This window comes from Bacillus rossius, chromosome 15 (assembly GCF_032445375.1).
Source record: "Bacillus rossius redtenbacheri isolate Brsri chromosome 15, Brsri_v3, whole genome shotgun sequence".
Lineage (NCBI taxonomy): Eukaryota > Metazoa > Arthropoda > Insecta > Phasmatodea > Bacillidae > Bacillus > Bacillus rossius.
Window position 1 is genome coordinate 22,667,741 of NC_086342.1, and position 13,895 is coordinate 22,681,635.

General features: G+C 39.3%; 1 protein-coding gene across 1 annotated transcript in view; it reads left to right on the top strand.

Annotated features, from left to right (window-relative positions):
• LOC134539652 (uncharacterized) overlaps positions 1-13,895 on the top strand; it is an 87,671-nt gene that overhangs the window by 42,734 nt on the left and 31,042 nt on the right. The window contains exon 5 of the mRNA XM_063381839.1: positions 13,411-13,536. Within this exon, the coding sequence (XP_063237909.1) occupies positions 13,411-13,536 (126 nt within the window). The remainder of the gene's footprint in view (positions 1-13,410; positions 13,537-13,895) is intronic.

The following is a 13,895-nucleotide window of genomic DNA, read 5'->3' on the forward strand; positions in this document are numbered from 1 at the left end:
GAAAATCAGTTTTAATTAATGCAAAATGTGATAAAATATAATACTAAAAAGTATAATATTATAAAATAATTGAGTAAATCATTGAGAAAAAAGCATAAAAAATTTCGGGGGGGGGGCATCATTAGGTTAGGGGGGGGGGGGGTGAGTCATAGTGTTTGGGGGGGGTGGGCACCTCTGTCATAGTTATCCTCGAATGACATGGAATGCGCGCTCGGTGTCCACTGTTCACTCCACTCGGCAGGCGCACGGAATAATAGCCGCCGTCCGCCAGGATTTATTTTAAAAAAGAGAGTTTAGTTAGTTAAAAGGATAGGCTTACTTGATGACTTATATGCAGTCGCCTACAAAACATTTTTGTTGTATTCCAAAAGTTAAAACTTTTGCCCACTCTTATTTTTGTATTTTTATTATTTTAATATTTTACATGTTTAAGATATGTTACAAAAACTCCCTTGATTTGTTGATTTTAAAACTTAACATTTTAGAATGTTTTTTCTAGCATTTATTTGGCGTCTTCAGAAAACATGTAAGAACGGTTTTTCAAAACCACCAGCATGAATTCCGTGCAAACAATTTGTGCAGTTTACTTTATGCCTCAACAAAGCTTAAAACTATGAATAGTTTAGTAGTTTTCCTGGTGATTATAACGTTCAAAGCCATAGTTCCTCATAAAAAAATGTTAAAATTTTTACATCTGTGCATTTAATGTTTTTGTTCGGAAACACCTTAAATAGCACCATTTTGCTCTTTCAAATCCAAATTTTTCCGGGGGAGGACCCCCGGACCCCCCGCTTTAGGCTCGGGTCCGTGAATGACAGGGCTGTTGTGTAATCTGGCACCACCAATACTGAAGTCCTGCGCACGCCTATGGCGACAGACATACGTGTGCTTAGCAATGGCGTATGTCCAAAAGCTTACATCTTCATGCACTCCCCATTGAACAAATCTTTCAAAGATAATATACATGAAATACGTTCTTCGAGATTATACTGAGTATTTGTTACGAAAATTGGCGCATTATTTTACGTTTTAATTGATGTTTTGTTCAAGCATAATTTTTTTTAAACCATGAAAAAGATAATCGAACATCCAACAATTTTACTACTTTTTGTTGTATCATGCGTATTATTTACGCAGTTAATACTGGTAAGTTGTTCAGGGAACCGTCTGAAAATAACTTTTAACTATTTAACTATTGGAGGTATTGGGACAGCACAAAGCATGAATGTACATGTCAAAATACGAACCCAGTATTACTGCGAACACTATTTTGTAGTGATACAGTTGTTTTCACGTGAATGTAAAAAATTACAAATATCTGTTATTTTTACATTAATATTTCTGTTAAATTTTCGAAAAATTAATACTGTTAATGAACACACACTTTGCGGTACGCGGCAAGGTAAAAAGCCCAGTCACAATGTTAATATTTTTTCTCCGTCTTTATTTCAGAACAGAATTTGAGGATTAATACTGTAAAAAAAATGGTTTCCAATTTTCTCCATAAAATAATGTAGGACAAACAACCCTTAAGTAATTTTTAAATCATGTCAAACTATCAAAGTTTATTTTTGGTCTGAACTATCTCAAACTTTTCAATTTTAATCTCATTAAAAAAAATTTAAATTATGCATCACAGTGTGATATGGCATTTTAGACTGGTGATTTAGTACATTTTTTTTTACCTCATGCCATCTATAAATTTTACTTTCATTAACACTAGTTACATCATACAATTTAATTTTAGTGATTTTAAAAGTTATAGACACATCATCTGCTTTTTTTATGTAATATTATTTTACATACGGCATTTGCATTAACATTATTTCAGTTATTGCACATTTATAACCTCTTTAATCGCCCATGTGTTATACGACATTTTAAATATTTGCCTGGCGGAAACGGACGCCATTTCCGTTTTCGCTAGGCGAGTTCTCATTGGCAGATTCCGTTGAAAATCCGAATTATTTTAGAATCCATCATATATTGCAAATGTATACACTTGAAATACGAAACTCTGGACACAAAATTTAACGTAAAATTCTTATAAATAATGCCGAGAGTGATAAATACACATTACACAATACGCTTTCGACTTAATTTCTTGACGCGAATCACGCGTAGTTTCCGCACCCGCCGCTAGAATTCGCTGCCGGGGCAGCTACGTAAACCATCGCATCATTCTGTTAGTGTACCGAAATGTTTAACTATAAAATGAAAACGGCTCCGATAAAAGCGAAATGGCTTGGAACAAAAAAAAATTGCTGAGCCCCGGGCTCTGGACCTGATTTTTCGACCAGGAATTTTTTTTATTAGAATACCGGCCATCTTGTTAATGATATAAAGTTTCCGTTTTAACTTTGTGAGCTGTGGCTCGCGCCATCTTTCACAGATGGCAGCACCGCGGTTACACGAGGAGTGTGATGAAGGACAACGGCCGTGTCAATGATCGGTAGAGACCGGAAAAATTTATTTCGCGATAGTGTAAAATACAAATCGTTATACCTTAACGCTGCCTCTGCTATTGGCTCACAACTCACCTGGATGACTCTGGACCAATTAGAAAACACCCAACCAAAGCTGTATCGAATCACAGGCTGCTGCGCTGAAACGTCTCACAAGACAGCAGCCAATGAGTGGGTGGCATTTGACCGAGTGTACGTAGAACTATGGAGTTCATCCTACAGGTCATTGAACCCGCGAATTTTTCCGGTCCCTAATGATTAGAGCCACGGAATTTTCGCGCATTCATTTAGTCGCAAGCTAAAATGCAAACCTCCACACTGTCGCACTGTGTTCATGATTGGACCGCAGTTATCTGGACACTCCCCTCTACGACCGTGAGCCAACGACGTCCAGCTAGGAGAGAAGTAAGCGAATCAGGTAGTGCCAAATAACAAGGATAAAAATGTTCTCGCTAAGAAATCAACCAATGGGAAAGGAAACATGGGTCGAGCACACCTATAACTTTGAATTCTATCCTGAGGCCAGAGGAATCTGCGAAATTTCCGGGACTCTACTAATGATCGGCGAGACGCCTGGACTGTTCCGCCCACGGCCCCGAGTGTTGCGGTAGCCGCTGGAAGGGGCTGTCCCCCCAACCCCCCGGACGCAGCGCCGAGGTGCAATCACGCCCGCCGACAAGCCACGTTTCACGCGCCATCGCCCCAGCGGCGCGCCCGAGCGGCGCTAATGAAGTGTTCGCGTCTACTGCGTGGGTCGTGACGCAGCGCATCATCATCGCCTCATCAGTTCGCACCACGCGGGATCACTATTAGGCGGTGTTACATCCTTCATGTCTTGTATTAGGGATAGGAAAAAATCGCGGGTTCATTTCGCGACAGGCTAAAATCCAAATCGTTACACCTCAGTGCTGCCTCTGCTATTGGCTCACAACTCACCTGGATGACTCTGGGCCAATTAGAAACGCCCGACCAAAGCTTTATCGAATCACAGGCTGCTACGTTGGGACGTCTCACAAGACGGCAGCCAATGGGTGGGTGGCATTTGACCGAGTGTACGTAGAACTATGGAGTTCATCCTGCAGGTCATTGAACCCGCGAATTTTTCCTATCCCTAATTATAACCTTTATTCTTTCGATGAGTATTATTTTGGTTCGTCAATTTCAACAATTTAATCACAAGACCGGACTTGACGAAGAAAGAAATAACAAGGCAGTCATGGGAAATTGTCGACAGAAGTGAAAACGTAAAGGCTTTGTTTTGCCCCTACCAATAATAACTTTAAAATTAGAAGAAATATGAACTTAAATCCACCAATAATCAACATTCACCAAGTAAATAAACAAACAAAAGAAAATCGCCCAACGTGCTCAATTTAACTTCCCTTTCTGCTACTGCAGCATGTCGGTGACGCGAACCCATGAGTTAGTTGCCCCTACCAAAAAAAAAATCGTTAAACGTGGCTACAGAAGTTTCCAATTCAAAAAAATTTCAAACACTTAACTATACTCGGCATCACAAAAATCACACGTCTGCGAAAAATGAGCTTCGATACGAAGTTCCCCTCCCCCCCCCCCCCCCTTCCGAGTGAAATACGTATAACACAAACGTTTCATGAGAGAAGAAGAGAGTGGCTTCATGCGGAGGCGTGGATAAGGACGAGGACGCTGCACTGCCGAAAGAGACGATCGCCTTTATCGTCTCGACGTCTTTGCGCAGCGCTGAGTGAGCTGCGACGGCTGGAAGAAGGTCGCGAGGAAGGAAAGACGCTGCTACGGCACGGCATCGCAAGGGAACGGTTGTAGTTCGCCCGTTAGTTGGAGTCTCGACCAGTGGAAGAATGCGCTCTCCTCGGGTGAGGCGAAGGTGCGCGAAGGAGAGTGTGCCGAAGGAGACGGTGGAACATGGAGACGGTGGAACATGGAGATGGTGGCACATGGAGACGGTGGCACATGGAGACGGTGCAACATGGAGATGGTGGCACATGGAGACGGTGGCACATGGAGACGGTGGAACATGGAGACGGTGGCACATGGAGATGGTGGCACATGGAGACGGTGGAACATAGAGACGGTGGAACATGGAGATGGTGGCAAATGGAGACGGTGGAACATGGAGACGGTGGAACATGGAGACGGTGGAACATGGAGACAGTGGAACATGGAGACGGTTAGTGCATGTCCATCGACGGCCAGACCGAGCTTGTGCGCGCGCTCCCCCGAACTGTCGGCGCTCGCGAACCAGGTCCGCCAACGGCTCGCCGACAAACCACAGATAAGTAGCTTGGCTTCTGGGTTGTAGTCGTGTCCTTAGGGGAATAATTCACTGACGTTTCGGTCGATATTGCAGTCGCCATCATCAGGGAGAAGTATAGAGTAGGTTAACTGCTCCCCGATGATGGCGACTGCAATGTCGACCGAAAAGTCGGTGAATTATTCGCCTAGGACGCGGCTACAACCCTGTAAGCCAAGCTACTTCAGACAATGGCCGTGAAAGCCTGCGAACATTATTAAACCACAGAGAGATCCTACAACAGCCTGGCTTCTTACGTGCGGTGTTTCTGTCGACGATGGGTTCGCATCAAGAGAGCCGTCTGCCAGGGCGCGCGCGCACACACACACACACACACACACACCTATACAAAAACAACCACACACACACACACGGTGCGTAGAGCTCCAGGGAAAAAAAACAGGGCGATTTCAAACTAGTCAAGATACATCTGAGTGGGGCCTGCTTACGAAAAGCGTTTAATGCTTTGAGGGCCGAAAAGTACTTTTCTTTTCGGATTAAGTTTTTTAAACTGTATTTTCATAAGAGTTAAAATGGCTATAAACGCGTGTTTTTCAGAGTAATACAACAGGTGCAGATTCTTGAAAGCCCTTAAGAGCCTTGAATTAAACCTTTATCTTCATTTCTCCGTCTTATAATATTACGGTTACGGCTCAAATTTCACAGTTGTTATCCTATTGAGGACGAGAAGACTCCGCGCCAGTTCAAAGCCTTGCGCTTAGAGGCTATACCGCGCTAGAAGCACCAGCGAGCGTCGCGCTTATCGTCATTAACACATACACCCCGACCAGACGGCCTGCTTAATGCGCGACAAGGCTCTTTCCCACACCGCCCTTTAAAGCTGTTTCCTACGCCGCATTAACTGCAAGGCATTATCTGGAAGAGGTTGGCCTCCCTGTTGTGCGGTGGCTGGCGAGAAGTCCAGAACCCACCCCTTTTTTAAACACTTACAAACAAAAATGCATTACATTTATTTATTTCTTATTTGATTTAATCACTTTTCAAAATTTGAATAATATTTTATTTTTAATAGGTGCAATTTTTGTGATGTTGGGTGTATTATTCACAATTATGTTTTTTAATTTATTAATGATTGATGTTCTTTCTTTGGTTATTTTCTATTATTTTACGGCCCCATTGACCCTCCTCTCCCATGAAAGATGTTGAGTTCCTAAAAAAACGTCCTCCCCCACATTTTTTTTTTTTAATTTTTGACTTGGATACGCTCTTCATTGCCCATGGTTTATGGTTTTCTGGTTTATTGACGTGATAACGTCTTATAAATCGATGAACGCCGGCTGCACGCACGAAAAAGCATGACTCATTGTCACGTTCCGCCTGAGCCGAGCGTGCAAGCGAGAGCGCGGAACAAGCGATATAGAGGCACGATCGGCTTGTGACGCATCTATCTCTCTTCCACTCCATCGGCCGATGCGTCCGAGTAGAAGAGAGACAGCGGCAGCACACAACCTTCACGTGAACTGTTTTGTCAACTGTTTATAAAGTGAAGTGAAAAGTTAATGTGCTTTCCATTGTTTATTACAACAACAATTTCTGCAAAACAGGTAATTAATTCTTGCATTTTAAGAATTTTATTAGCGATATAATCTCATATATTTGTTCTTTGATTATTAAAAAAACAAGGCATCGGTCGACGAATGCAGTAATAATAGGTTACGTAACAATTTTGACTAAAAAGTTATTATCTCATATAAGCGATCGTATAAAAAGTCAACTGCTTTTATTTAGTATTAAATAAAAAAAATGATCGTGCGTAGCTATTAATGTAAGATTAAAAATTAATGTTTAACCTCACACATGTCATAACAATGTGTCTAAAATGACAAGTTGAACCAGCCAACCACCGTGCGAGAAAATCTTCTATAATATCAAACAGGTTAAGGCGAGTTTTTTAAATGCAGCAATTTAAAAAATTTTATTTATTTGTCCAATTTTGTCATTTCAAATTAACAATTTATTGTCATTTATTTGATTTTAGTTTATTTCTATAACTAATTGTTCGTGATTATATTTAAACAAATTATTTAAATTAAATTTGCAAAAACTGTAAATAATATTTGAAAATTAAAAAGTATGCAATTTTTCATCAATGTTTTCTTCTGACGTTATCACGTAAAATTATCGTCCGTAAACCAACTTTACAAAAACTTTACAGACAAACCCCCCCCCCCCCCTTTTTTTTGTTGGTTATTGTAGTTTATGAAATTTTAGATAGTCGTAGATATGTATATTTTAAGGATATTGTTAATTTTTTGCCTATGTATTTCATAATGATCATTTTTTATAGATAATATAAGTACTACAACTTATCCTCTATCAAATGTAAACAGAATAATTTGTCATTTAATTGTTGACTTGTATGAATAGTTGGATAAAGTATTAACTGTCTCACATTCATTTGAAATCTAAGTTATTAGTTAAAATGCTTAATTTCATTTTGGGAAAATTAATCGAATTTCACCATTTGTTTTTATTTTGTTTCACCTTGCTGAAAAGCTATTCAGGGAACGGTTTGCAAATGACTTAACTCGTGGAGGTATCCGCGCATTTATGATCTGTGTTGTCCTAGTACCTCCAATAGTTAAAAAAGCTTTTTGTAAACGGTTCCCTGAATAGCTTCCCCGAATTAACTGCCCATATTAATACGCATGATAAAAATAAATAATGTCCAATACTGTTAAATATTCGATTATATTTTCCATTGTTGAAAATTTATGGTTGAATGAAACATCAATTAAAATAGAAAATTATGGCGCCAATTATCATAAGATGTATTATCTCGAAAAACTTATTTCATATACTCAAAAATAATAACATCCATGTGTCTTGCAATGTTACAATATCTTTTTCGCAGTATCAACAAACTATTTCTTGGCCACTGGTTTGAAAATAAATCTTTTGTAAAAATTCAGAATTTTTTTTTCTGTGCAATGAACGGATGAAAGGTTGAATTGAATGGATGAAAGGTTGCAGTGAACGGGTGAAAGGACTAGAATGGTGATTATATATATCGCATGGACGCTGGCTGCGTGCCACGAGAGCAAATACGATGAACTCGCATCTGGTGTAAACGGCGGTTACGGAAGCTTAACGAACTGCAGCCTTTCGTTCTTTTTTTTTTATCCCAATCCGGCACAATTCCAGAGAAGCACGCAGTTCCAGAGTGGTTTGACCTTCAAAGCAGCAGCTGGTATACACACTGTAAAAAAAAAAAAAAAATTCACGTTAAATTTCCGAAGAAAAATAGATGATCGTTGTAAGTTTGCTGATATCTTCGTAAATCTACTGATAAACATTGCTGTGCACTAATTTTTGTACACGAACTCACAATGAAACATATTGAATGCTGACGAATAAAAAAACTTTAAAAAAATAATACTTGTTCAAGCGACAGCAATAACACGTGCGTGTTAGCCCTTTTCACGACGGAAATCCGTTTGTGATTTCCACCCAAGATCCGAATTTCCGGAACTACGAAGTATCGTTTCTTTTTTTTTTTGGGGGGGGGGGGGGCGGGTGGGGTGGAGTTTTCTTTGGACGGTCGGCGAATCAACTCTAATTTTTCTCGCCTTCGAACCCCGGAGTTAGGACTTGCCAGGTGACGTCATGCTGCGACATGGGTGACGTCACTTTTTAACCCCGCCCTCTCCATGTTGTATGCGCCCAAAACACTGTGGACATGGTGCTCGACCGAACACGTCTGATGATAGTTAGTACGCATGAATCAAATCTCCGCCGTTAAAAACACTCGCTTTAATTAAAAATTTGGTTGTCTGTAAAGTCGGTTTACGGACGATAGTTTAACGTGACGTCATAACAAAACATTGATGAAATGATTGCATACTTTTATTGAATCATTTTTATTTTAATAATAAAAGAATAAATACTTGAAATTATACCTACTAGTAATCAGATTTTTAAAAAGTAAGAATAATTAACCTTTATTACCGAAATTGTTGTTGTAATAAGCAATGAAAACCACATTAACTTTTCACTTCACTTTATAAACAGTCGACGAAACAGTTCACGTGTAGATGGCTTGTAATTAATTTTAAAAACTGGCGTATAGCTATAAAGTTTAAATGTAATTATGAACAAGTTTTCATATAAATAAACTGTAATCAAATATCTATAATCAATTATATAGATCACCATAATTGTTTAGTCAATTGTAACATGACCTATTATTACTGCACTCGCCGACAGCGTAACGGGACACAGCGTAATGGGACAATGTGCGTAACGGGACACTTTATCGTGCGTGCAGCCGGCGTTCATCGATTTATTAGACGTTGACACGTCAAAAAGAAAAAGCATTCAAAACTGTTTCCACACTGCAAATACTACACTTCAGCCAATTTTTTTTTTTTTTTTTTTTTTTTTGGGATTTAACCAACATGACGCAACAATTAGCTGAAGTAAAAAAAAAAAACAGCTGCTTCACGCATTAAGCACGTAACCATGCTGACATGACCATCCCTTGCCCTCTGACCAAGGCGAACCGCGTTAGAGTCCTAGTGTGTTATATATTTTTTTTTTATTTTTTTTTTTTTTTGCGATTGAGAAAAAGACGCGGACCTTACCGTGAGCCTAGGTGTTTTCTCTGGGTGTATCTTCCCCCCCCCCCCCCCAACGGTACCATTATTTTAAACTTTTCCTCGCTCCTCGCGTCACGCAATTTCCACCGCTCGCACATCTTCTTTGTGACCTCGATTTTAACGACACGTTAAACCACTCGTTCATTATCATGCACGTGATTGCGATCGGCCCGTGTCTAAGGCCCCCGCCAGGTAAGGAGTGAGGCGGAGAGATAGGCGCGAGGCTCGCTGGTGCTTCAAGCGCGGTGGGGATGCCTTATTTTCACAGACGAGAGAGCCAAAACCCGAAGTTCCCCGAAGTTCATGTTTTTTTCCGTATCTTGAACGTAGCTATCCTAACCAAATCAACCGTCCACAATGTTTTAAAGTGTTTATAATGTAGCTATCCTAACCTAATTGACCATTAGTATCCTTTTTATAAACACCGCCATATTTATTTACAATGAACCAAAAAAAAAAAACCGAAGATCACGTTCGGGCGTTTGGCTCTCTCGCCTGTGAAAAGTTTTCCCAGCGCGGTGTCGCCTGTGGACTGGCACGCAGTCTTCTCGTCGTGCGTAGTACAGCTGTGAAATTTGAATTATTCAACAATTTTACTATTTTAATAATAATAATTAATTTCCTTCCTTTTTTTTACACTTTAACAATATTCACTCAATTAACCAGGAAATTTAGCACTCACGAAAGCAAGCTTGTATGTGAGTGGATCTAGTCACTTCAAATTACATGCGGTATTTTGACAAATGTAAACATTTATAAATGAGAAATAAATATATAGAATATAACCTGAGCAACCTTACATTAGTTTTATAAATGATGAAGGTTAAAAAGAGCAATTTATTAAAATTCAATATAATGTATAAACAAAAAGGTATAAATTATATAATTGAATAATTAAAAATATAATTAAACAAAAATTAGTACTTATTTATTAGTGTTTGTTATATTATGCCTATAAATTATGTTCAGTTGATACCGGAAAGCTATTCGGGGAACGGTTTAAAAGTAACTTGAAACTATTGGAGGTATGGCTTGTTCGAAAGTTCTTCTAATCACTATTGACGTTTCAAATATTAACTGGCATGTTCCCGGCAGATGTTCGGCCCGTGTTCGGGTGCCGTTAGGTGCGCGTCGATCGCTCGAGCAAACACGCAGAACCGCCAACTGGTTCGCATTCGAATGAGCTGCAAATGTATGTCTGTTTGTGCACCCCGTTCCCCAACCATTCCCAGGAAGAAGCAATGGATACGTGTTGGGACTCGCAATCATCTTCCTGATTCCCGACTCACTTTCGCTCGTCAGGGGCTGCGCTCCTAAACCCCCTAATGAGTAGAGACCTGAAAAATTCGCGGGTTCATTTCGTGTTGTGCTAAAATTCAAATAATTATACTTTAGTGCTGCTTCTGTCATTGGTTCACCGTTAATCTGGAGGAATGAGGGCCAATTAGACATATTCACTCATAGAAGTGTCGAATCACAGACCACCCAGTCGAGACGACTCACAAGTCAGCAGCCAATGAACAGTTGGCATTTGCCCGAGTGTGTAGAGGAAATTGGAGTCTATACTGGAAGTCAAGGAACCCGCGAATTTTTACGGTCTCTATTAATGAGGTTGTATGCATAGAAGTTTGAAGACTGCAGCTATACAGCTTGTAAAAAAAATAATACATATTGTATTATACATATGTATCACTACAAGAAAAAAAGGAATTACACTTATAAGACAGATGAAGTATTTATTTTTGGCAGGCATATCCACATTGCCAACTGCCTTAAAAATGCAATAGTAAGAAAAATAAACATGAAATATTTGTTTAAAAAACAATAAAGCAAAATTTATAACTAAATTTGAGTTTTAAATTGCAATGCAGTAGGTAACTGCTCCCTGATGATGGCGACTGCAATGTCGACCGAAACGTCGGTGAATTATTTGCCAAGGACACGGCTACAACCCAGAAGCCAAGCTACTTCAGACAATGGCCGTGAAAGCCTGCGAACATTAATTCGTTATTGATCCAAAATAAAAATTAAAAAATTTTGAAGACCGCGGCCTAAGAGTTGGAAGAAGGGCGTGATGTGCTAGGAAAGAGGTGCTGCCAATTCGTGTTATCGAAGAACACGAGGCGCTCCGGTGTTATTCCCCGGTGGGATTAGCGTCCCAGCAGCGACAGCCAGAGGGCGTAGCACGCTGCTCGCGAACAAAGAAAGGCGAGGCAGGTGGCTCTGGCAGAACGGTAATGGGAAAACGGTGAAGTATGACGGCAGCAAAATGCTAAAAACATCTCCCGCAATCCATCCGAACGATCAGAGCCGACGGCGAACACGGCCAATGTCATTAACTTCGCGGTTAAAAAGCGGTAACGTGTAGTAACAGAAATTTAAAAATTACCTTTTTTTGGTTACAAGGAAAAGATAATAAATTTTCTCTACCCCTCCCCACATTTATATCGAATGGAAAATGTGACAGGTCAAAAATTAAATATCTGTTTAAAACTCACATAAACACCACACGTATAATTGAGTCCTTGCGCTAAAATAACATTAACATAAATAATGTTATTTTTTCTCCTCTTTTATTATTCCGTTCTCTATATTAATTTGTTTGTATGGACATTCGATAATAACTGACTCTCTGTACATTATAATAATTTTTTTTTCGACTTTTTCTAAGCACCTCAAGAAGAGTCCAGTGGAGCCAATTTTTTTGAAAATAATAATTACAATATCCCTTTCTTTACTGCTAGGAGTAAGACGCAAATTAATTATTTAAGTTTCCCGTGTTTCGAAAAGCTTTTAGAGTGTTCTTCAAGATCTTTATCCTCTTTTCTTCAGTTCTAGTTATTTCACGTTTGTTAAAAAGGAGTTCCCAAAGGCAGCTCGAAATAAGCTCCTTGTATTTGAGAAGTTTTCGCAGCCTGTATTATTCAACTTCAAGTACGGTTGGTTCGACAGTCTAGAAGGAAAACTGTTAACGTCGTGCTTACAAATTAAACGCTCAGTTAATCAGCATTTGCCTCCTATCGTAAATAATGAACTAACCCCTGTTTAAGTACACGCGTTTGTATTTCGAAGTCTATCAATAACTTTTTTCATCACTCACAATTTCAAACTATTTTTTTTTCGAAGGATGAGTTAAAAACATTAGCTTTTTCAAACAAAGAAAATTACATAAGCAAAATATGTATATATAATTGTTGAATATTAAAATATACGTACTACAATTTGATGCGAACAGGGAACTTTTGACGGTAAATTAAAACGTAGACTGTACAACAACAAAATAACAATTTTTTTCAAGAAGCATTCATATGACTTTTTTGTAGCTTACACATATTTTTTTATGAAACAACATATCGTTAGGTGTTACTCGGTTTTATCTGCATGGCACTGTTGCACTTTAGCCAAATTAGCGTTATTTTCTGGTACTGTTTCCGAATAATATTTTTTGACCCAATCACAACCTGATGTGCAATATCTAATCTCGGTAAAAAAGCACATGCATGTGTTCTCGTGTTGCAAATACTCTTACCTATAATACGAAACTCGGACATGAAATTTAACTTAAGACTTCTTAAAATAATGCCGAGCGAAGTAAATATCTACGCAAATTGTGTTTTCGACTACATTTCTGGACGCGTATCACACGTAGTTTCTACATCCGCCGCTAGAATTCGTTGCCGGAGCAGCTACGTCGACTATCTTATCATTCGATTTGCAGAGCGGAATTTCTAACTAAATAATGAAACGGCTTCGAAAAAAACAAACGTAAAAGGCTTGAAAAAAAAATAAACCACGGCTTTGGACCTGATGTCCGACAAGGAACATTATTAAAGTACTACCCAACCTGTTAAAATTCACCGTACATTCAGTACCATAAAGTTTCCCCTTTTGTCTTTGCGAACTTTGATTCGCGCCATCCACCACAGATGTCAGCACCGTGGTTACACATTTTCGTTCCGTAAGTCGCATTCACGAAATTTGTCCCACCAAATGCCTTATACCGTGAGCTAAAATGTAACTAAGTTTGATGTTCCAGGCACGAGATAAGCGACGAAGGGAGCACCATCACAGACGTGCTCACGTGGTACACTTACGTGAACGGCGCTCTGCTGGAGCACATGACGAAGCAGATCAAAGAGACGGACAACAGTGGTGTCTGGAGGTGAGCTCAAAGAACTTCATGGCTGGAGAAGAAAAAAAAAGGTTCGTTTGAGACAAACAAATATTTGTTTGCATATGACGCAACAAATATTTACTTGATGCAACAAAAGATTTTGTTGGTCGTATGTCATTGTGTAAGTGTATATTTATTTATTCAACCGACTAATGTAATAGGGTGAAGTCATCACTTAAAAACAACTTATCAAACGGAAAGGTTACCTTTCCAGTTTATTTTCATCTGTGTCATTGTACAGAAAATCCTGAAAGGTACCCTTTCCAAGGGTTTGCCTTTCCAGTGCATATTTGCATTAAAACCGAAACATTTTAATTAATCGGAAAGTGTACCTTTCCAGTTTATAT